The sequence below is a fragment of the Pyrus communis genome, chromosome 14, assembly GCF_041283825.1.
Source record: "Pyrus communis isolate YQ-2024b chromosome 14, ASM4128382v1, whole genome shotgun sequence".
Taxonomy (NCBI): Eukaryota; Viridiplantae; Streptophyta; class Magnoliopsida; order Rosales; family Rosaceae; genus Pyrus; species Pyrus communis.
In genome coordinates this window covers 11565137-11587774 of record NC_142578.1, presented here as the reverse complement: position 1 = coordinate 11587774, position 22638 = coordinate 11565137, and the positions used below count along the sequence as shown (strand labels likewise).

At 39.5% G+C, this 22638-nt stretch overlaps 1 protein-coding gene and 1 pseudogene across 1 annotated transcript; one reads left to right on the top strand and one right to left on the bottom strand.

The window, feature by feature from the left end:
• Positions 1 to 10259: 10259 nt before the first annotated feature.
• Positions 10260 to 12719, bottom strand: LOC137713220 (cytochrome P450 86A22-like). The gene has a single exon (XM_068452497.2). The coding sequence runs from the start codon at positions 12118 to 12120 to the stop codon at positions 10516 to 10518; it is 1605 nt and encodes a 534-aa protein (XP_068308598.2). The 5' UTR covers positions 12121 to 12719; the 3' UTR covers positions 10260 to 10515.
• An 8902-nt stretch (positions 12720 to 21621) lies between these two features.
• LOC137712233 (pentatricopeptide repeat-containing protein At3g56030, mitochondrial pseudogene) lies at positions 21622 to 22244 on the top strand (annotated as a pseudogene).
• Positions 22245 to 22638: the final 394 nt, after the last annotated feature.

Here is a 22638-nt window from a genome sequence, read left to right as displayed (position 1 = left end):
CCATGTTGGTACGTTGCGGCGGCGCAACTTAGCACATGGAATGCATACCCAAATATGTAAATATGAAAATCGTCAGGTTCGTACCCAGTAACCAACTGTAATGTCATATAGGTTGGGTGGCAATGGGCCTCAAGGCGGACCAACATAGCTGCATACAAGGATTGCATAGCCCTAGGCAGAAACCAAAAAGGTGGTACTTATACCAAAATTCGGGCAATCATTTAAATTTGCGCTTTATGATCGCTAAGCGAGGCTATTTGGGGTGAACATGGGAATTCTATATTCAATTATAAACCCAAAATACATGCAATACTTTATCGAAAATCGTCGATATAAACTCTCCGACATTATCCAGTCTCACGGACCTTAAGGGATAAGTAGGGCGGTGACCCCTTAATCGGCCAGGAGGTTTAGCAGTAATGTATGTGGACAGACATGTGACCAATTTGTCAATTCATCAACCAAAACCATAAGTATTTATATTGTCCACATTTTGGTTGGATCAGTCCACATATATTCTCTTGAATCCACTGTGAAAAGAAAATCATGTCGTATCTTTGCAAGGAATGATATAGAAAATCAATTTCCTTAATGAGCATGCTTGACAAAGTGTGCTTGTAGGCACAATATCCTTACTTTAGATAAGGAGATATGTTGTAGCATCATTGTTCGACCTAAGTGTCCCAAAAGGTCGTGCCAAAGCAAGTAAACTGCTCAATCAATAGGCTCCAGGCCGGCCACATGTGGTGTATTTCCAATTGGAAGACAACCCATTGGCCCCAAATCAAAGCTTCATGCTCATTTTTGGAGGTGATGCAAAGATATTTCACTCTATTTTCTTCAATGGTTTCATTTATGATCATTGTCATCTCAAATATCCTTAAAAAACTCAATGTCAGAGAGAATTTAAAGTCCCTTAAATGGTGATGTAGTACCATTCATATAACGAGGAGCGTGCCAATGCTCTTAATCAGGTTGGATAGACCTGAAGTCAGTGTTAGAGATGTGATTTAGATGTAAAGTTAGTGTGCGTAGTACGCATTCATCCAGACAACTAACTTTCCCACATTCCTACCTAATCACTTGTTTAATTGAATTGGTCACATGTATTAAGAAACATGATTCAATTAACTCATATTCGAGGACAATATCAATAAGATTATCCATAAGTAAAACATACACCAAACTTGAATCCAAGAACATGAAAAAAATGTTCACAAAGTAAACCAAAGTTACGAGGGTGGATTCGGCTAACAAGGCCATCCATGTCAAATTTATGCTCTTCTAACGATGTTTGGTGTAGCAAAATTAGTCTCACATATTGACTACTAGAATGGTACTCCTTAACAACATTGGTAGGGGCACGAACAGGTGCATAACCAATTATCTATTTCATCAAGACGGAAGTAGATTCTACAGGGTTAAGATTTGGGAATACTATCCCTTATTCTTGAAGTTTTAGGTCTTAGATGCTAAGGATCACACTTCGGGCATGATGCCACACCTTGGCAGGCCCTAATTCTACCATATGTTGTAAAAACAAACTCCAAATTGGATTGTGAGAGAGTATGTCATTCGGTGTATCCCTGCCAAAGCAGTGCATCACCATTCGGTTAGGCTTTGACCGAACTGGGTTGAGCCATTCGGTAGACTCCAGCCCAACTGGGTTCATACATTTCTCTCACATTTGTGGTAGTAATCAGATCCGAGAATTTGGTAAACTTCCTCTTTCTACACTGCTGCTTCAGGGGCGAACTAGAAACATGAAGGACGAGAAAAATATTCTCTAGTCAAAATTCGATCGGATTTATAAACTTTAGAATTGTACTCATTCATGGACGTAATCATGGTGTGCTTCAGGCAATGTCTTTCATGATTAAACGGTCCATAGAAGTGAGCCAAAGAGCCATGGAATCCTCGTTCATGAGGTATTTCCATTTGTAGTGCTTCAGGCACAAGTGGAGATTTACAGCTTATTCAGCTCTTCCTTGCCATTGTTGGCTATAATGGTTTCTTAGCTTCTTGATAGTCAAGTGGAGATTTACGTCATGTACCCACATAAAGTGGTTTCTAATAGAAACATCCAAATCAGGGAAATCGAACTTGTGACAGTTCGACAATCCATTGAATTGGAGGGAACAAGATTGTGATTGGTGCTATGGGAATAAATCATCCATAAGCATCAAAGTTAGAACATTCGGGTTCTAAGACATGGTTTTCATGAAACATTCGGGTTTTCATGGGTGTATTGTTTTACAAAAACTTCGGGTTTCAAAGGCACTAAATTTGAAACTACCGGTTCAATTTAGTTTATGAACGTTTAGTTCATAAAAGAGAGGTTTATGCAAGAAACACATAATGCAATATACATCTAAGTGTAGTGGATTTGAGGTTCTTCGAGAACTCAATTGTGAGAGCTTCGTTACTAAGAAAGTATGTCAATAGTTCAAAGTATAAAAATAAATTATTGAATCGTTAATGTCCAAAAATGATCTTCAGGTCAATAATTTTGGATTCATTATCAAATTAATGGACTGCAGGTCGTTTTTAATTAATTCAATAGATCGGAACCAAACAGGGTCGATTGTATAAGCTAAATAATATTAACATACGGGTTAATACTATTTAGAATGCTAAAATAATATCATGTGGGTCAAAAAATTTACCCCAAAAGATAATTGGGCTCGGGTTGGGTACCTTAAGTAAAAGGCATGGCCTAAAAAAGGGCCTTGAGTGTGAACTTCAGGTCACGGGGTGAGGGAGAAACCCCAGTCACAACTGGGTTTCAAGGTTGGTCCTCGAGGATGGCACAGGACAAAGCCCAACAGATTTGATGGCCTGTTAATGCACGGGAACCCAGCCACAGTAGGCTGGCGTCATGCAAGGACCAAACCCATGTATATGGGCTGATACCAGAGTAAGCTATAAGCCTTAGTGCGCGCGGGACAGTAGCCCAGCAAGCATGACAACTTGTTGGCATGGGCCGAGAGCAGAGGAAGGTTCAAAAAGGAAAGTTGCAAGCTTCCTTGATGATTGGGGACTACGAGACCGAGACAACCCAACCAAGCCAAAGGCCTGGGGTGTGTATATGCTCGTAGCAAAGCTACAATCAAGGTCCATGTGGGTGCAGCAAAGCCTAGAGGGCTGCTGCCCAATTTGTGCCACAAGGAGTGGTGCCATACCATTCCTAAATTTTTTTCGACATATGTAGGGTTTAAGATTAAGAAACCCTAGAATTGCTTCTAATTTAATTTAATACTTTGACTCACATATTCCACATAACAATTTAATTGTGCGATGCATGAAACAAATATATATATATATATATATATATATATATATATATATATTAACAAATATATGAACATATACAATATATATCTCGGAAGGAAAATATAAATATAGGGGGGTTCATGCATCATGGGGAATGTTTTCATGCTTCATGGTTGTTTCAAATATCTTACTTTATTTTAAGCGTACCTAATTGGCAGAAAACAAATAAAAGCCTTTGAATTTGTAGAATCTCTGTAACCCGGAATTGCATCTTCAATGCGTTGTATCACGTTCAACACAGAAAAATTAAATTGAATCAATAGCATGTAGATCAATTCAAAATAATAAATTAATCATAAAAAGAATGATTAAAATGTAATACTTCCCTAATTGAAGAATAAACTCTCTTTAGCGCAGCATCAAGAGCGTGCTGATAACGTGTTGTAGGCATAATTTACTGAACAATTATGGAGACCATAGAGAGAAAAGGTGCGGCATAGAGAGAAGAAGAGAGAGATATGTAATTGTGAGGTGTGTGTTATTTCATCCCATTGTGCCTTTATTTACAGTAGTAGGGAAGGTTAATTCCTTACCCTTTAGGATTACAACATTTAATAGGTAATCTACTTCTAATAGGAATATAAGATACATTCTCATATCTACTAGGATTTATACAATCACATTTCTATTCCAATAGGACTGCAACAATTTCCACTTTCTTACTATGCAATAAGGAATAAGCTAATTGAAAGGTGAAAACGTTAGACCTTATAATTTACTAATTAATGGGTTAATCAAAATGGCATTTTCAAAGAGAAAATATAATTCAGAGCTCCAACATTATAACCTCTTTAATGCATCAGTTTTCGTGGGCGCGTGAGGCTCTTGGCGTTGACCTAAGGTGTTATTTGTTTTGTAGGTGCAATTTTGTCCAAGATCAAGGAAGAAGAAATTTGCATCCACAAATTACACCCTCGCCACCATGAAACGACAAAAAGATCGAAAAGCAATGAGGCGCCTACAATCTGAGGAAGTACCATGTGTGACATCTCACTACATCAAAGCCCGAAGACTCAAGCAGCTTGACGAGGACCACCTCACAAGCCGAGAACTATTCAGTTGTTATGCAGTTCCTACCTTACAGCTAAGTTCTCGTTCGTTTCGCTCGTTTTTCAATGAGGAATTCAGAAGTAATAACAACTTGGCTCGGCTGCATGCTTACAACAACTGATCACTTGTGCACTTCAAAAGAAGACCGCGCCCTTCTTAGGGACTCATCGCAGGAATTGCGCCCCCCGAGGGACCAACCATGCTCTCTAGTGCGAGAGGGTAAACCAATTCCTTGACACCCACATGGGTCAGCTTTCCAAGATGGGAGGATAAACCCTACACTCTGAATATCCAGACGTTGATGAGCCTGGCTGCCCTAGTATAACTAGGTGCACAATGGCTTGAGCCGGGATTCCTAGAAGTAGCCATAATGGTCTTTTTCAAGGCTTAGCTAATTGAAGGATTTTGGGTTTCTTGGCTTAATCCATGGGGAACCGGGCCCTAGAGACGGAGGGGGCACATTACGCAGTACATCCGATGGACGGCTACCTTGGAACCCTAAAGCTGCTACCGAATGCACTAAGGTAGCCTACGGTTTCCAGAAGGCTGCCTACGACTTGCCCTTCGAGCAATAAAGTTATAGTAGACTTATACAACCGTACATTCTCGTGAAAAGTTAAACAAGCTAGCATGCATATACAAAGCTTTATCCACTGCCGACATGCTACGTAGTCGATAAGCTTCACCTCTGCCAAGTGCAGAACAACTTACACCAAGTCCTAAAGTGTTATGATACTTGCTATGCAACCTACGGAATTAGAGAAAGCCAAGGTTAACAGCCTAGTGGTTATGCGGATTTGTTTGCTTCTGTAAGTAAGGCATCCGGCTACCAACCCTATGGCTAACAACTTTGCAAAGTTCTATACCAACACCTACGACTGCATAGACTACGCGGGCCTGTCTGCTTATAGAAAAGTAGCATGTCTGCCATTGGTCTATAAAGTCTAAAGGTTAGGGCATGAACAAAAGAAGCGAAGATGAAGAAAGCAAATGAAGAATGTTTATAAACAACTTAAAAATGCCAAAGGAGTTCAAGAAAAACAAGAACTATAAGGAAAAACAAAGAAAATCCTAAAGGCTACGTAGAAGACTACACTTCAGCAGCTTGGACATCCCACGACTACTCGATCACCACACCTTCAACAGCAGTGACGCTCTTAGCAGCGGCATCATCCAGCGCTTCACCCGCGGCTGCCCTAGCTTGGGCACCAACTTCTTCAACTACTTCACCAATAGAAGCCTCAAAAGTAAAAACAAGCAAGTCTTCCAGAGAAATAGAGAAGGTCTTGAAACCTCGAACCCACCATTCTCACCCTTCAACTGCTCATTCTCCTCGAGAAGACCAACACGGACGCGCTGCAGCTTATCCACTTCCTTCTTCAAACTTTCGTTGATCTTCAATACACCTCGAAGTTCCAACACTTGGAGTTCAAGCCTATCGACGATTATCTTGAAATGGATCACTTGATTATAAGCAGCAATCAACTATTCATCCTTTGCATAAGCAACGAAATGAAGCTCAGAAACTGCAAACTCAAGATCTTGAATATGAGGTATGTAACATCCAATCTCCTTTCCTGCACTTTCATACTTAACTTGGATCGCATCAAGACTAGCCTTCAAGACAACAATCACTTAGCAAGCGGTCTCAAGCTGCAGAGAAGTGAGGGCAGAAATATTAGACCCCTTCAAAGCAACGAGCTCAGAGTCCAACCTCTTGATCTCCTCGAATAAGGAATAAGCTTCAGCTGTCATAATCTTCACCATCTCCTTGGCAGCCTTGCTATATATGCATTTTAGCAAGCAGAGCAGTCCTTCTATATTGGGTTGTATGCTGCACAATGGAACTTGGGCAAACAAACCTTTCTAACGCCATCAACAAACTTGGCAAAAACGTCTATGTCTTCAAGTAGATCTGGTTTCAAGAGCATACAAATCTCAGCAGTCTCCCTAAAAGCAGGCTTAGTGGATTTCTCACAGCTGCCCACACGAGCATTCTCCTCCTTCCCAGCAGGCGAATCAGTCTCAACAGTAGAGAAAGTGGGCCTTAGCGCCACTTTAGCACCAGAGTCCATCTTATCGCTCTTCATAATAGCAAGCCTTTCCAAATGAGAACCGGACTTAGCTCCCAACGGACATCTTGGCACAGACTTCGACACTAGGGGCATGACAAGACCTCCACATTGAGCAATACTATCAACAATCGAATTAGCCATTCTCGACATAGCAAGCGCCATAGGCTCAGATCTAGCAGCCTCATTTTTCTTCCCATTGGAAGAAGTCATGTCAATCACAAGCCTCTCGACAACAGGAGGACCCTCACGAGCAGCGGATTAAGTCTTCAGTTCTTTCTTAACTAGCATCTCTTGAGCAGACGAGGAATATCTCTTCTTTCCACCTTTATTCACAGTAGGTTCCATGATAGCAATCAGACGAGCCAAAGTATCCGCCTTGGTCCTCTTTACCTTATCTCGAGAGAGAAACCCACATTTCTCCCGGCGAAAAGAACTAAGCAGCCAACGATATTCACGGTACTTAGCAGAGGAACTCAACCCATATTGGTTTTTTCCTCATTTTTTCTCTCAGACCAGCAGGCAAGAGGCCTGCATGCCCAACATTTCAGCAACCCATGAGGCCCACAACCTCCTCATCTCTCTCAATCGCTAGCCTGTCTAAGAGCCCAAAGGACATAAGCCACGCGACTCACCTAGCACTGCGCCCCAGCCCCACAATCCACGACCACAGCCGCACAAACTGCCCTTTGCTTTAGCCAAGCCGAGCAGCCTAAAGAAGTGGTCCCTGCCACAACACCTTATCGACCCATGCCGAGCCGATTCCGAGCCCCTGCTAGCCGACGTGTCGCACCACCCCAACGACTGCCCCACGACAACATTATCCAAGAAGAAGACAAGAAGAAATTAAGTTTTTATTACACTGGTGCAACACGGAGAAAACGAAGAAAACAACGAAAGACGGTCCTTTGCACGGGCAAGATGTAGAAGATTGCTAGAGGAGGGGGAACAAATATCCTCTAAGCTCTCTCTCTCTTGTAGGGTAGAATAAATCACTCTCCAAAGTTGATTTAATAACCCACTTAAGGTGGACTTAAATAGGCTTTGAGAGAAATTTATTTCTCTTTCCTAGAAGGATCTAATTTCATATTAAAAGAGAGAATCATCGTCAAAATAGGAACCAATTCAAAAGTTTCCCAAGATAAGAAAATCTCTACACCTATTGCCCTTTTCTGCAAGCAGCCCAACAGGTGTAGGGGCATTTGTGGAGCCCAAAAATAATCACAAGGCAACACGTGGATTTTTGGATAAAGAAGACAAAAATACCTTGGGGTGTATCAAGATTCCTACACGCGAGTAGCAAACAATCATCCTCAACCAAGTCAGAAATGCCCAAAATAGGTAAGACCTATTTCATTCCATATATTTCTTACCTCTTTTTCCCTCTTTTAGCTAAACAATTAGCCATCATTACATAACCTTCAAAATATTAAATCCAAAAAATATGTTACTTGGCTAATTAATGGATTAATTACCTAATTAATCCAATAAATGTCAATTAAATCACCCAATTAACCACAAAATATACCCTAAAATACCAAAGGGCCGGCCACCCTTGTTGATTTCACCATATTTACCTATTTTGTCATATTAATTAGCTAGTTAATTTGGCAATAATTCTATTTGCTAAATTAATTAGTCAATTATTCCCATAACTCCTAAATTCAACCTAAATCAAGAACCTAGCCCACAAAAGGTGCTAGGTGGCCAGTCCTCTCTCACCCAAAGAGGCCGGCCATTCTCCTATAAAAAGGCTCATATTTTCTCCAAAACACACTTTCACACTCTTGCTAAAATTCTCCAAAACTCTCAAATATTTTTCTCTCTAAATTCTAACTTTGGCATCGGATGTTCTTCGGCCAAAGCCCCCTCCCCCCCAATTCATCGTGGGCGCGTGAGGCTCTTGGCCTTGACCTAAGGTGTTATTTGTTTTGTAGGTGCAATTTTGTCCAAGATCAAAGGAGGAAGAAATTTGCATCCACACTTGGTTCGTATACTGTTCACTATTATTGTGGTCTTAGTAAAAGTCTGGGCTTCCAACCTGGTGGAAACAAAAAAAGTGTCACGCACCAAAACAAGCAAATTTAACTATATCTTTTAAAGCTGTCACTTAGTATTACAGTCTAATAGTATTCATCTCCACTTGTAAGTGAGAGGTCTTAAATTTGATTCTCGACAAAGGTGAATTTGAACCACATTATTATGGCTAGCCCAGAGTGAGGTTGAGCCAACTCCCTCACATAGATAATATTGTTTGTCCAAAAAGAAAAAAAATATACTATATCTTCTAAAGCTAAATCTACAGTCATATCCGGGGCTACTCAACTGTGCGTTTAGCTTAATCCTGATCCTCCGTAGTTTGATTTAATTTTCACTTTAGTCCCCTTTCATTTCAACTTTCACAATTTATAAAGTTGGCTGTTAGCAATCAAGTCAAGTCTATTAGAAAAATAGACACAGTGAGCACGTTTGGATTGATTCCAAATATTTTCTTCGTCTCAATTACCCTAACGTATCTTTAATTACTACCTTAAGGATTAAGATACTAATTAAAAATAAATTACGGCTTAATGTCTATTACTTAATGCTGCATTGTTATTAGTTCATGACATGTCATTGGGTAACAAGTCGAGGCTTAAGATACTAAACTTTCCACTGCTCTCGTTCTTTGGGATCCGACTGGGAATTACGACACAACCATGCGAAAACAAGTCGAGGCAGACCCTGCTCATCCGCAAAATGTACCACATGTTAAGACAATGCCTGCTAAGAAGACGAAAAAAAGACACAATCAGTAGTGTTACCAGAACCTCTGGGACGTTGGAAAGTCAAGAAGAAGTTGGCGGCAAGCAACCTGGAATACTACGCAAGGCTATTATTTCCAATAGATTTGGTTAGAAACCATGTTCTGCCTTACTTGGGCAACAAGTTTGTCAACAGGGTTGAGACAGAAACAGGCTTTGGAGTTACGATTGAAGATTGCTACACGAACACTAGGCATTGATTGATTTTCAAGCCTTGGAGCTCAACAAAAAGCTACATTTTCAATGGGGATTGAACTGGGGGGTTTGTGCATCGGAGAGGCTTGAAGGCGAAGGCTGTTATCGATTTTACTGTGATCCTTCGGAAGCCATGTTCATGTTTTCTCTACTTCAACAGGCAACAAGCCAATAGACCAATTTGGTGTCTTTAGATTTAGATTAAGATTACTGAACTTTTTTTATCAGATCATGATTAATTATGTTAACTCACAATCATGATCTCAGAACTGTAACTAGTTATAGTTCGAATACGTACCTTCTTAATCCCCGATCGATTTTGTTATCTTCATATGGATTTCCTTTCTTGTTATAACTTTTGATAGGTCAAACAATTTTAGTACTTCGAAATTTGTTCGTTAGAGTGAGCATTTCACTATATTGTACCACTGGTCCTGTGATCCATAGAATTAATTATGTACTCTGTTAATTGTGTTTTATGTTAATTAACTTTGTCAGACTCTATAAAATACCCATTTTTACCATTTCATGACTTTGTACAAAATTTCCATGAAACACAACTGAGGAGGTTCTGTCTAAATCATCATGTTAATATGTCCTATAAGAGCAATTTAAGCACATAAATTAAAATTTTCAAGAATAGTTTGGCCCTTAAATGTAAACAACACATAAAAAGTGAAAATATATCACTACTTGGTCACGTGATAGCATTATCATCACATTCGTCTACAATATGGGTACTTAGTAGATTAAATCACACTTATCTAATTAACTACACATATATAATGTAATGGTTATATACAAATTGACCAAAAAAGTAAATTGTGATTTATTTGCTAACAATACCACTACAAACATTATTTTGTTTCAAGTCACTCACCAATAATATAGGATCGCTCAAAATATAAGGTCCACAATTAACTGCCTTAATTTCTTCACTTTTTTTTTTCTCCTATATATACTAATACTATAAGATATAATTAATATTATAAACTATAAGAGCTACATGTGACAGTGACCTTAATTAAATTAAGGTCCACCATATTCATATGCCAGCCCTCTCAAGCCACAATCTCAACATCTTTTCCCCATGGGTCCCCCTTGCCTATTTTTGCCAAAATAGGCGTCAAATCCCTAGGGTGCACGTTAACCCTGAGGCCATACTTCATGAACAACGTCAACGACATCTTCTGCTCCACCCGGTGGCCCGGCACCACCGCAAGCCGGTGCCTTAGCAACACGGCCGCCGCAATCGACTTCATTTGCAAGTAAGCTAAATCCTTGCCCAAACAAATTCTTGGACCGGCATTGAAAGAAACAAACTTGTAAGAATCTTGTACCTCCATTTTTTTGCCATCCGAAGACAACCACCTCTCCGGCTTAAATTCTTGGCAATCTTCACCCCAAATGAACTTCATGCGACCGATCCCGTAAATGGAATATGTGACTGAAGAGCCTGCCGGAACAAACGTCCCACTCGGCAAAACGTCGTCGTTGATTGTGTGCTTGGAGTCTTGTGGCACGGAAGGGTAAAGCCTTAGGGTCTCGGACAATGCTGCCTTCAGGTATGTCAATCGATCAACTTCTTCAAATAATAGGGGCTCTTTCACCCATTTGGAAGTATCACTACCACGTGTCTCCATCAGAACGGTGCAAATTTCAGAGAGGATTCTCTCCTCCACTTGTGGGTTTTGAATCACCAACCAAAAGAACCAACTCAGCGCAACCGATGACGTGTCACGTCCTGCTAGGATGAAGTTGAGTGCTACCTCTTGAAGGAATTTGTCCGAGTAGGACTTTTTCTTCATGAACCGAGACAACAAGTCATCATGTGGGGTCCCATTGCTACGACCTTGTTGTTGGCTTGCCAACTCGAGCTTACGCGCGTTGATGATACCGGATAGGTATTTATCAATGTGATGGAGGCTATGGTTCAAGCTGACTTCCATTCCGAGCCCGAGCCATTTTTTGATTTTCCATATGATTTCGGGCAAGATAAAGCGTTGCAACGTGGCTTCGGTGGCTTGATCGAAAGCATTCGCGAAGTCGTTTTCGGGAAGGCCCAAAGCTAGCGTTTGTGGATCCTTCCCAAATGCCAACCCGCATATGTTATCGAAAGTGAGCCGAAGCAAGAGGTCTTGAAGATCCACCGGCTTGGCTTCGTTTTGAGCCGCCTCAAGAATTGGGCAAAACCTAAGCTCGATGGCTCGGCTCACCCACCGAGCCATGGCTTGGCGGAGCGTTCGGGTGGTGAATTCCAATGCCGCCGTCTTACGCTGGAACAGCCACGTGTCACCATCACTGTTGAAGATCCCATCGCCAAGCAGATCATGGAACACAGCTTGCCAGGTTGGACCCTTGGGGTAATTATCAAACCGAGTCTTCAAAATGTGCTCCAAGTTCTTGGGGTCGCAGGTGACAGTCACGAGCCCTTGCTTGCGCGCCAGGAATGGAATGGCGCAGGTGCAGGTCTGGTACGTTCCGCCGCACGCGCGGAGATTGTCGGTGATCCAGTCGTGCATCCGGTTCACGTTCTGTATGAGACCTGGGAGGCTACCCAACAGCGGCCAGACACGTGGACCGTACATTGACCGTGAGATCATCTTGAACCAAACTAAATACGCCGCTATGGCTGATAGGATCATTAGAGCCGTTGATGCCTCCATCTAATCACTGATTAACAAGCCCTCGCTTGGAAATATCTAAACCACTTCACTTCCCACTAATACAATAATTAACCCTAACCCAAGTAATTAAACTGATCAAGAAAAAATGTACGGAGAAGCAAGAAAATGAAACCCGGATCGAAACCGAAACACGAAGGAAAACCCAGATCAGAATTATCAAGGGAAATCAATATGTAGCCGGCTAGGGTTTGGACTGTGACATCTGGACTAGGGTTTGGCAACAATGTGCGTGATGAAGAAGAAGATCGTACAGGAACAAGAAGAAGGAGAGTGAGGCAATGAATAAATGGAAAGGAAAAGGGAAATGAGACTTATAATACGAGAGAGGAGGAGAAAAAAGAGGGGGAAATAAATGGGAGGCTGAAAAAGCTGTTGGTTTTTCTTCTTCTTTCGTTTCAGTCTATTAATTCTCCTTCACTCTCTCAATTCTCTCTTATCATTCATGAACATATACGTGCATATATTTATATATGAACGAGAAACTCGGACAAAATATATAATTAATGATAGGAGAGGTCGTTGGCCATCCCTCCCTACGTACAAGTTTTATAAGTTACAAGTGTGTTTGGATATAATATCCCTTGTATTCCAATGGAAATGCCGATGAACAGAACCCTATATTATCAACTTTCTGTCGGTCTCTCTTTCTCTTGAGAGCAAAATGTCAGCCATGGGTTTCTCACCTAATTTGGAGGAAAGTGCCCCTTCATCTTAAATTTTGGCATTCAATGAAGGAGTGTGGGAGTTACTGAGATTAGTTGAGTAAGCTGTATATTTTGTCTAACAATGTGTGTGTACTGTATGCTTATATTTATCAGCATAAGTTATATATGAAAGTTACATATAACTACATAAGTGCAATATCATGGTGGAAAAACAGATAAGTAAAGATCATGATACAATAAGCCCTTGAGTTTAGCTCAAGTAACTAGTGAGGGTTGATGAGAAAATTTGAAACGGGGTTAGGCTTAGGCATAAAATGATTCGGTTGCTTCTATTGTAATAAAAAAGATTTCGGGTACAATATTAACATTATCGTGAGTATGGAAATTCGTATAAAACTTTCATTCATCTATTTGGTGAGATGACGGTATTCAGAGAGAGAGGGTGGAGATTTAGTTAAGCCACTTAAAAACATCTTCAATGGAGATGTCAAAAAAAATGTCAAATGTAAATTTGAAGGCTTACGCGGCAGTGTCAAAATTTCTTTGCTCCAACCCATATATTTTTTCTTATTCAATCAATATTTGAGGATCCACTCTTCAAAACAAATAAATAAAAGCTAAGTTTCATGATTTATAATTGGTGCATTATGACGACCCACACAACAAAACATTTAAAAAATAATTTTACGTATCATTTTCTCATATGTCAAAATTTGCACCACACAATAAATATGTCAATCAATATAGGATTGAGATATCGGTTGAAGTTTCTATTTGCCTTCAAATTTTATTAGTGACATTTATGATTTGACATCTCTTTTAAAAATGGTCTTAAGTCAATCACATGCAGACATCAAACTCACCATCTATGTACATAAGCTAGTATTACTAGATTGTAATGTTTCCTGACAATTTTTTTTAGGAAAACTAATGAAAAAGGCTTGAAAATTTTGAGTTTTAATGATAAAGACAAAATAAAGGGTAAAGTGAATAATGTCATAATTGACTTTTTAGTGTAAAAATATAATTTTTCGTTAAAATAAATAGTACCGTGAGTTTTTCATTAAAACTTTCCCCTTTTTTTTCCTATAATTAGAAATTTTGAGTGGATCGCTGACGTGGGAGTACTTATTTAGTTGGGCGAGCTAACCACCACATTTATTTTGAGCAAACCAGCTTTTTCGGCGTCGCTTTTATCCCCAGGACAGTTGCTGCCATCAGTCCATAAACTTTGGCAAGAAAAGTCGCCCAATATGTTTTATCGTCCACTTTCGGGGCCACACTACGTTTCAGTGACTTCATCCTCACATTATCATAATGTACGAGACCCGATCATTCTTAGAAAGTTTAATGCAATATTTTTGTCCCTAAACTGAGGTAATAGTTACTATGTAGAATTGGGCTATCCAAATAACCAAATAAATTGTGACTCGGAAGAAACGGCTTCTTTTGGCTAAGCCTAAGAAGATAGTTGGAGTCGGTGAGTTTAAGAAAGTGCGCAACATTAAGACTAGAGAAAGAGGGTCCAGTGGTGGTAGAAGAGGAAGAGTGCTGAGTGGTCATGGATAAGAATAGGCACGGCAAAAAGAAATTTAAGGAAAAAGAAGTTTGATAAGAGTTTAGGAAGGGAACAACTAACAGAGAATAAGACTAGGGTTTTTGTCAGGAAAGAAAAACATATGAGTGATATCATGTAGAATTATAACTGCATTTACAAGTCAAGTGACTTGGTGTACAAAAAAATCTAGACCCATAGCAATTTACATAACCAAATCCAATAGAATGCTAACCGAATTTTCCTACACTAACATGCTCTCGTCCTCTAAGTCTACCATGTGTTACACCGTTGAAGTTTTTCACTTACATCGTTGTCTATTAAATTAAGAGTAAATTACGAGTGTTGACTCGAAACTTAAAAATATAAATATGGTGTCCCCGTCCTGTCCCATCCATGTGGATAATGGTTAGATGGCATTGGCTCCACACCGTAGCTGCCAGCTCGCCAGACCCCACGTTCAATATTGCATGTGGTTAAATAAAAGACCCAATGTATGGTTGTGCTATGGAATTGGAGGGGGATGTTAAATGTAATTCAGAGATCTTCTGATAAATTTTTCAAAATTTTTTTTCTCCATGTGCAAGACTAGAATATTCGAAATTCGACAGTGCTGCTATTTGTACTATCTCAACTGACTATTTAGTATTTAGTGTATTTTTTTTGTTATGAAATTTTCAATGTAGTGGAGCCGTTTAGTTTTGTTCACAGGTTCACACATGGTTGCTTCCTGCTATGAGAGAAAATAAAGAGGGGTGCTATTTTCATACATTTTTTTTTTACTTTCTATATACACACTATTAATTTCTGTTTTTTTATCATTTTGAAATTATTCGATCCGAGACCAATTGAGAAATGTGTGTAAAACGTAAAAAATGGTGTGCGACAGCACCCAAAATAAAAAGAGAAATCTTTAATTTCTTGGATGATTTATTTATTAAGGTAAAACTAAAATAACTATCTCATTAGAGAATTTTTAATACCACAACTTAAACGTGAACAAACATCGAAAGCACTTGCCATTGGTGCCAAAGGAGCAACAAAGTTAACATGCTTTGGCAATTTTTTTTTTTTTAATCAAACGATAGATTTTGTTAGACTAGATGTTAAATTAGTTAACGACGGGGTTTGAACTCACACCATCATAAAAGGCTTAACACCTTTTCACCACTGTGGTAAAAGGCCACTTGCGTTTTGGCAAAATTTAACACAGTTAAAATGCGCATAAACAATTAAATAAAACTATTGCCAACACTTGTCATTTAGTACTACGATTTAATGATATTCCTCCTTACTTATTAGTGAGCTTAAAAAGTGTTGTTCGTCCAACCTGCCACCTTTAACCTTTAAATAAATGCAAAACATGTCGCAAATTTAGGCAGAATTTGATTTTCGATGATCTAATTGCGCACAATAGAGAACGAAGATGACATAAAAAATAACTGAGCAAATTGCACCAAATTCATTCAAATTAGTGACTAAGATTTTGAAAAAAACAAATATAGATTTAAGAAGTATCCAGACACTGGTGACAAGGAACTTTGATTATAGCACTTTAAACAAATCGCCACAAACGGGGTTTTTTAAACCATAACAATGGCATCCTCTTCCTATTATGCTGAGTTTGGGTTTACCTTTATTAGAGAGATTGTCAATAATATAATAAGTAAATGTGGTTAAAATAGTCATTCTCCTTTTTACATTGTCTTTAAAGTTTTGATAAATGATACCAAGTTGTTAAAACGAACTATATGTTATTAGAATTATAGCACATGTATGATCGTGTCAATCATTGTAGATTTTAGGGTAAAATATAAAAAACTATCTCAATTATTGGTCTCAAGACACTTTCATACCTCATCTTTTTAAAATGACAATGTCATACCTCATCTTATGAATTTGTGTCAATGTCATACCTCCGTCAGTTTTTCTGTTGGTTTCTCTGTTAAATACTGACGTGACTTGGCTTAAATAGTGACGTGGCTTAAATAAATTAATAAAATATTTTAAAAATTAATTAAATATTAAAAACTGAAAAATTAAAAACATTTAATATTTTTTTTACATGGGGACCCACCCCCTTTCCCCCCTCCTGTCTTCCCCAAATCCGATCCACCCCCTTTATTCCCCATCCACCCCCTTTCTCCATTCTCTCATCTACAACCCCACTCACCTTTCTCTCATCTGCAACTCGCACTCACCCTCCCTTTTCTCCTCTTCATCGTCGACTCCATCCACCAACGACCATCACCTTCTTCCCCATTCTAATTGACGACATCGAAGTCGCCGATCTCCGGCACACCAACCTCACCTCTCTCTGGGTACCCACTCCCTTCATTGATCTCCTCCCCTTCCTTACCAAACTACTCATATAGGTTCGAATACTTCTGCGAATCCTTGACAGCCTTGTCGCCCCATGATTACCAAGTAATCGACTTCGTCGTCGGGTTTGCAAAAGTTGAGGACCGCCTATGCCACCTCCCTCTGCTCCCGCAACCCAACACCATCTTCAAGCCTAGCATAACGTAGTAGCAATCCTGCGCCCACCACCGCTACCGAGTCTCTTGTGAATATAACTTGGGGTTTTTTTTTTTCCAAGGAAAAATTGAATGGTTTTGCTTTGTTTGGTTGCTTGGAAAATGTGGGAGAAAGGAAATGAATTTTTTTGATATTCTGAAGGTTCCATTTTCTTAGAAAAGTGAGGTAAACTGGAAGATCGATTTTTGAACTTTTGTTAATGGTGTGTTCTCAGGATTGGTGGGTGCTTTGTTTTTTATGCATGCTTGTAGGTTAGAAATAGAGAGAGCGGCGGAGGAAGAGAAGAGAGGCACTTGGTGGGAATGGGAGTGGCTAGTTTGGGGTGGGATTTGGGTTTGGGTTAGGGGAAGACGGCAACCTCGCCGGCCCTACCTTGACAGTTCTCCCTCTTTCCCTTTCTCCTTGACAGCTTCGGAGACGGCAACGACGGCGGATCGGCGGTGGGCAATGGAGTGGGAGAGGGAAATGGGTCGAAGCTTGCAGGTAGATCCGAGAAAGGAGGGCGGATGAAAAAATCCAGGTGGGTTTGGGGGGTTCTGGGCATAGCGAGAGAGAGAAGTGGGGAGGAAGGAGAATACGGTGGAGAGGAGAGGGAGATGCGAGAGAAAGAGAGGGGAGAGAAAGGGTGGTGAAGGAAGGTTGGGGGAACGGGTAGGAAGGGGACGGGGTAGGGGGGTCGGGTGGGAAGGGGTTTTGGGGATGCAGAAAAGAGAGAGAGGCGAGATAGGGGGAGAGAGAGATTCAATATAATTTTTTTTTTACTTTTTAACTATTAAAAAATATATTTAATTATATTTTAATCCAGTTGGATTAGTGAGTCACCCCCGTATTGAGCCATATCAGCACTTAACAAAGAAACTAACAGAAAAACTGACGGAGGTATGACATTGACACAAATTCGTAAAATGAGGTATGGCATTGTCATTTTAAAAAGATGACGTATGAAAGTGTCTTGAGACCAATAGTTGAGGTATTTTTTTGTACTTTACCCTAGATTATATATAAGGCCATCTTTAACCAAAAGGTCTAGAGGGCCAAAAATAGCCCGAAAACAGTCTCCAACTGAGGGCTAGGCCAAAGGGCTCGTGGAATAGAGGGCCCCACGAAATTTGAAAGGGCCAAAGGGCTGGCCAGAAAAAACATTAATCATGTCAGTTATATCCGATAGGAATGCTTAAGCTAAAATTCAAATGCAATGGCTAGCTGACGTCAGCTAGCCGTTGCATTTGATTTTTTTTTTTTGTTTTTTTTGTTTTTTTATAGTTTTATTATTATTTTTTATTTACAAAATTTTTCCTATAACTTCAATTTTTTCATTTTTTTTAAATTCTATTTTTTTTCCTATAACTTTTATTTTACAAAATTTGTTTCATATTTTTTTTAAATTCCATTTTTTCCTATAACTTCTATTTGCGCCCATTTTCCTCATCTTCTCGTTTCATTTGCGCCCATTTTGCTTCCAATTTGGAATTGAAGGAGGACCCCCAGTTGGAATCCGAAGAGGATCTAAAGTTGTAATTCATTGCAAACTTGAATTGAAAGAGATTGAATTGAAAGTTGTGTGAATTATAGCCCAATATCCACCCTATTTATAGCAAAAAAATTCAAATCCAACGGCTAGCTGACGTCACTTAGCCGTTGGATTTGAATTTAAGTTGTAATTTTTAAATAATAAATTATGTTTGGCCCTATGGCCCTCGGTTGGAGATGTTTTTTGTGACAGGGCTAAAACGAGACGAAGGCAAACATGGCCCTGTACTGTTCATTAAAATATTAATATCTTGGAGGGCCAGAGGGCTAAAACGAGCCCTCCGGGCTCTAACCAGCCCTTAGTTGGAGATGGCCTAAGAATCGTATGAGACCTAGAAGATCTTTCTTATTAGTGTTTGTATTATTTGGGGAACAAGCTTCTCTCTACCTATAAATAAAGTCAAAAGGCATGGGGAATATCAATCACACAATTCATCAAGCTATTTTCTTTCTCTTCTTTTTCTAAATTTATGGCACAACACTATAATCGAAAAATAACAGATTATATTTTATAAAGAAAGTGCTTATTCAACTTCGAAGTCCTTTTTTAAGTCAAAGGCAAATTTTATTACTAACAAAGAGAATGTACATAAGCAGAGGCCCAAGTACAAGTCAAGCAAAAAACAATGAAATGGACCTCAACAACAACAAAAAATAGAGCTCAAAACAAGATTTGGAGCCAACACAAACAAAAAACAAAACATGAAAATCCTAGAAACTTGTTGCCCCCGCCGCCGGTAGAATACCCTAAAGCCACTAACTCAATCTGACCTGCGATCCCACCAATCAAAGCCCCATAGATGAAGGAAATTAGTGCTCCATCATCCTACAAGCAATATGACAAAATCCACACCCACAAAACTACTAAATCCACTGGGAAAATAGAACCCATCGGCGACAGAGCCAATAAAGGCAAACCAGAGGAAGGTGGTGGTGTGAACACTCGAGTCAAAACTCTATACACTTTCTAATAAACCCGCAATAAAAGTCGGTTAAGAAATGTGATTGTAGATCGTGGAGGATGGAAGGAATCAAAGTGGTGGGAGACGGAAATGGAGCAAATGGAGTGGTGAGAGATGGAGATAGAGGAATTGAAGTGGAATTGGAGTTTGGGGATTATATTGGTGAAAGGGACAGAAAGAGGGATGGAAGACGAGAGATCGGGAAGGAAAGCAAGACAATGGGTTGCCACTGACTCTAACTACACCTAACGTTAACGTTAGTTGAACTTTCTTTTGTAGACGAGCCTGTGGTAGAGTGATTTGGTTAGGTGGAATATGAAATCAACTATCTTAATGAAAAGCACCAATTCTTGGAATCAAATTTATGCACCACTGTGTGTGGAGGAAATGCACACACTCGTTTAACCTACAAGACAGTAAACACCGTAAACAGCCAAAGATCGGAGGTAGGGAGAGTGCCGGCCAAAGGCTCTTTGACGGTCAAGTTAGCAAGCAAATATATGAGATTCAAGCTGTATGCAAGAAAGTAAGTGTGAAATAATTGCGTTACCAAAAATGAATCCTAGAATGGTGTATTTATAGTAGTCAAGATAAAGGCATTTTAGGATATGAAATTCATATTAAACAAAGAGAATCCCAAAGGGTATCTAGGAGTAGATATTGCATCTTTTTAGGAGTATGATTACTTGTGGCGCACGTCAATCCTTAGATTGTAAGAATTCCAAGAATATAAGAAAACTGGCTGATTCCTTACTGGATCAGATTTTCGTACCTTGCGGAATAAGCATGGTCAATCTCAGTGAGGTTATCAGACTTCACACACTGCTCCAGAATAGGATGATGGTGGCATCATTGCTCCGTTTGTGTAACTCTGTTGCGGAATATGATGAGTTCATGACCGGACTTTTGAGGTATTCATATTCCAATCTGCCTTACTTTGCCCTGAAAAATCATGGTCCTACATTTTAGTTCTTCCAATTATAAGTAAATTCAAATGAGAAAACATTAGTGACACATATGAAAAATGGAGGTGGATTGTCTGCCCTCCCATTTCCGTACTCTCCCCATACCCTTCTGTTTGTGTGGTCACGGTTAAGTCACGTCAACATTTTATATTCCTATTACTTTTTGTTTTATTATTTCTATAAAAAATTAATATAAAATGTTGATGTGGCTTAACCGTGATTACACATCATGGGAGGGCATGGGGAGAGTATGGAAATGGGAGGGCAGACAATTCACCTCCATGAAAAATATGTAAGTACATAAGTGTACCAAAATGAATGTACCAAAATATATTAAATTGACTTGTTTATACTGCAATGTTTGTACTTAAATATTTGCACTGAAATATATTATAATGAATTAGCGTACCTAAATGTTTGTACCGAACTATATTATAGTGAATTTATGTACCTAAACATTTGTACTGAAATTTATTTGTGATGAGTTAATGTACCTAAATATGTGTACTATAATATTTTATAATGAATTATAGTAGACTTAGAAGAAAAAAAATCATGAAATTACCAAAAAAAAAAAATGACATGGAATAACAATGCTGACATTAAATAAAACCAAAGGACTAAACTCAATTTTGAATTTTGTAACATACATTAATCTAAACTTCATCGTATTTAAGGATTAATACATAATTTTCTATAAATTAAGGGAATATCTTTTCTATAAATTTATTATATTTTCTTACCATAGGATTGAACAAGGTCGGTGTAACGAAGAATAATGCTCATAACTACAACATGAGTTACATTTTCGTGCCTAAACTTAAATAATAATTATTCCATTTTCAAATTCAACTTAAATTACACCATTGGTCCTTTCCCATTTTGTTAACCTTTTTCAGTTCGTCTAGATTTGGAAGGCAATGGAGTTGTGAACGAACGACCAAACCGACATTGACATAGCCAAAGTGGTATTACGATGAAGACAAAGCTGGCATGCAACTAGACCTGGCATTTTCAACCCGACTCGTTAACCTGACCTGATCTGATCCGTTAAAATTAGTAGTCAGATGAGTGATAAACGAGTCGGGTGATTAACGGGTTAACCCGTTAAATAATGGGTTATTTTGGATGAACCCACGAAACCCATTAACCACACGTTATTAAGGAATTTTGTATAATTTCAATAGTCCTAATAGAAAACCCTCAACTGAAATCCGACTGACTGCAGTGAGATGTGCAAGACTTTGCCCTTCAAACCGGCCACCATGTCGCTCCTACATCGAATCCCTCATAAACACCAAAATTCCCGATTTGTCCTCACCTTCGCCGCCCGTTTCTTCTCGACCTAAAACCCTACCCTAAGCCCTTTCCCTGACGTGCCCACCACCGCCTACTACGACAACCTGGTCATCGCCGTTGGCCACTCCAGAGACTTCGAAAACCTTCACTACCTCCTCAACAAGCGCGTCAATGACCACTACTTCAACACCACCAACACCTACTATTCTCTCTCCGTACTCGACGACCTCACCAAAACCCTACCGCTTCTCGAACGGGGGTTCACCCGCAAGAGCGCGTATGACTCACTCATCTCGCGTCTCTGTAAGATCGAAAGGGTCGATGAGGCGCTGCGTGTGGCGACTATAGCCTTAACGCCTGCACCTTTCACCCGATTCTTAATGTGGTTAACTAGAAGAAGAGGATGGACGACGCGTGGGGGGTGGTGGATCTGATGAGGAGAGTTGGAGCCCCATCGGATGTGCCAACTTTTAATTATCTGCTGATGGGGTACTATTTCTCTGGTGATTTGGAAGCGACTGCCAGAGTGCTGACAAGGATTGAAGAATAGGGGATAAGGTTCAAAAAGGTGAAACAGGTGATCCGTTAGCTTAACGAGTTGGGTTCAGATGATCTGTTAGCTTAACGAATTGAGTTTGAATAACTCGTTAAATTAACGAATCGAATTTAACTAGATCCAAACCTAATAAACCTGACCCATTTACAGGTCTACATGCACCTATAGACCTGGCATTCGTGTTCGTGTCGTTTTCGTGTCATACCCAATATCTTAACAGGTCATGTCATGTAATACCCGTTAAAGTAAACGGGTAATATGACCCGACTCGAAATCAACCTCGTTAATATGACCCGACCTGTTACCCGTTCATGAAAATTGTAATGCTTTTCATTATGAGTGATTACATTTTGCACACTTCTACAATAATTATTATTAATTTTGCACGCAAATGAAAAACACTGTTCATGAGATTTGGAGGGTTTTA

Bases quoted from the DNA above. Each gene is read 5' to 3' on its own strand.
- LOC137713220 (XM_068452497.2), bottom strand. From the start codon at position 12,120: ATGGAGGCATCAACGGCTCTAATGATCCTATCAGCCATAGCGGCGTAT.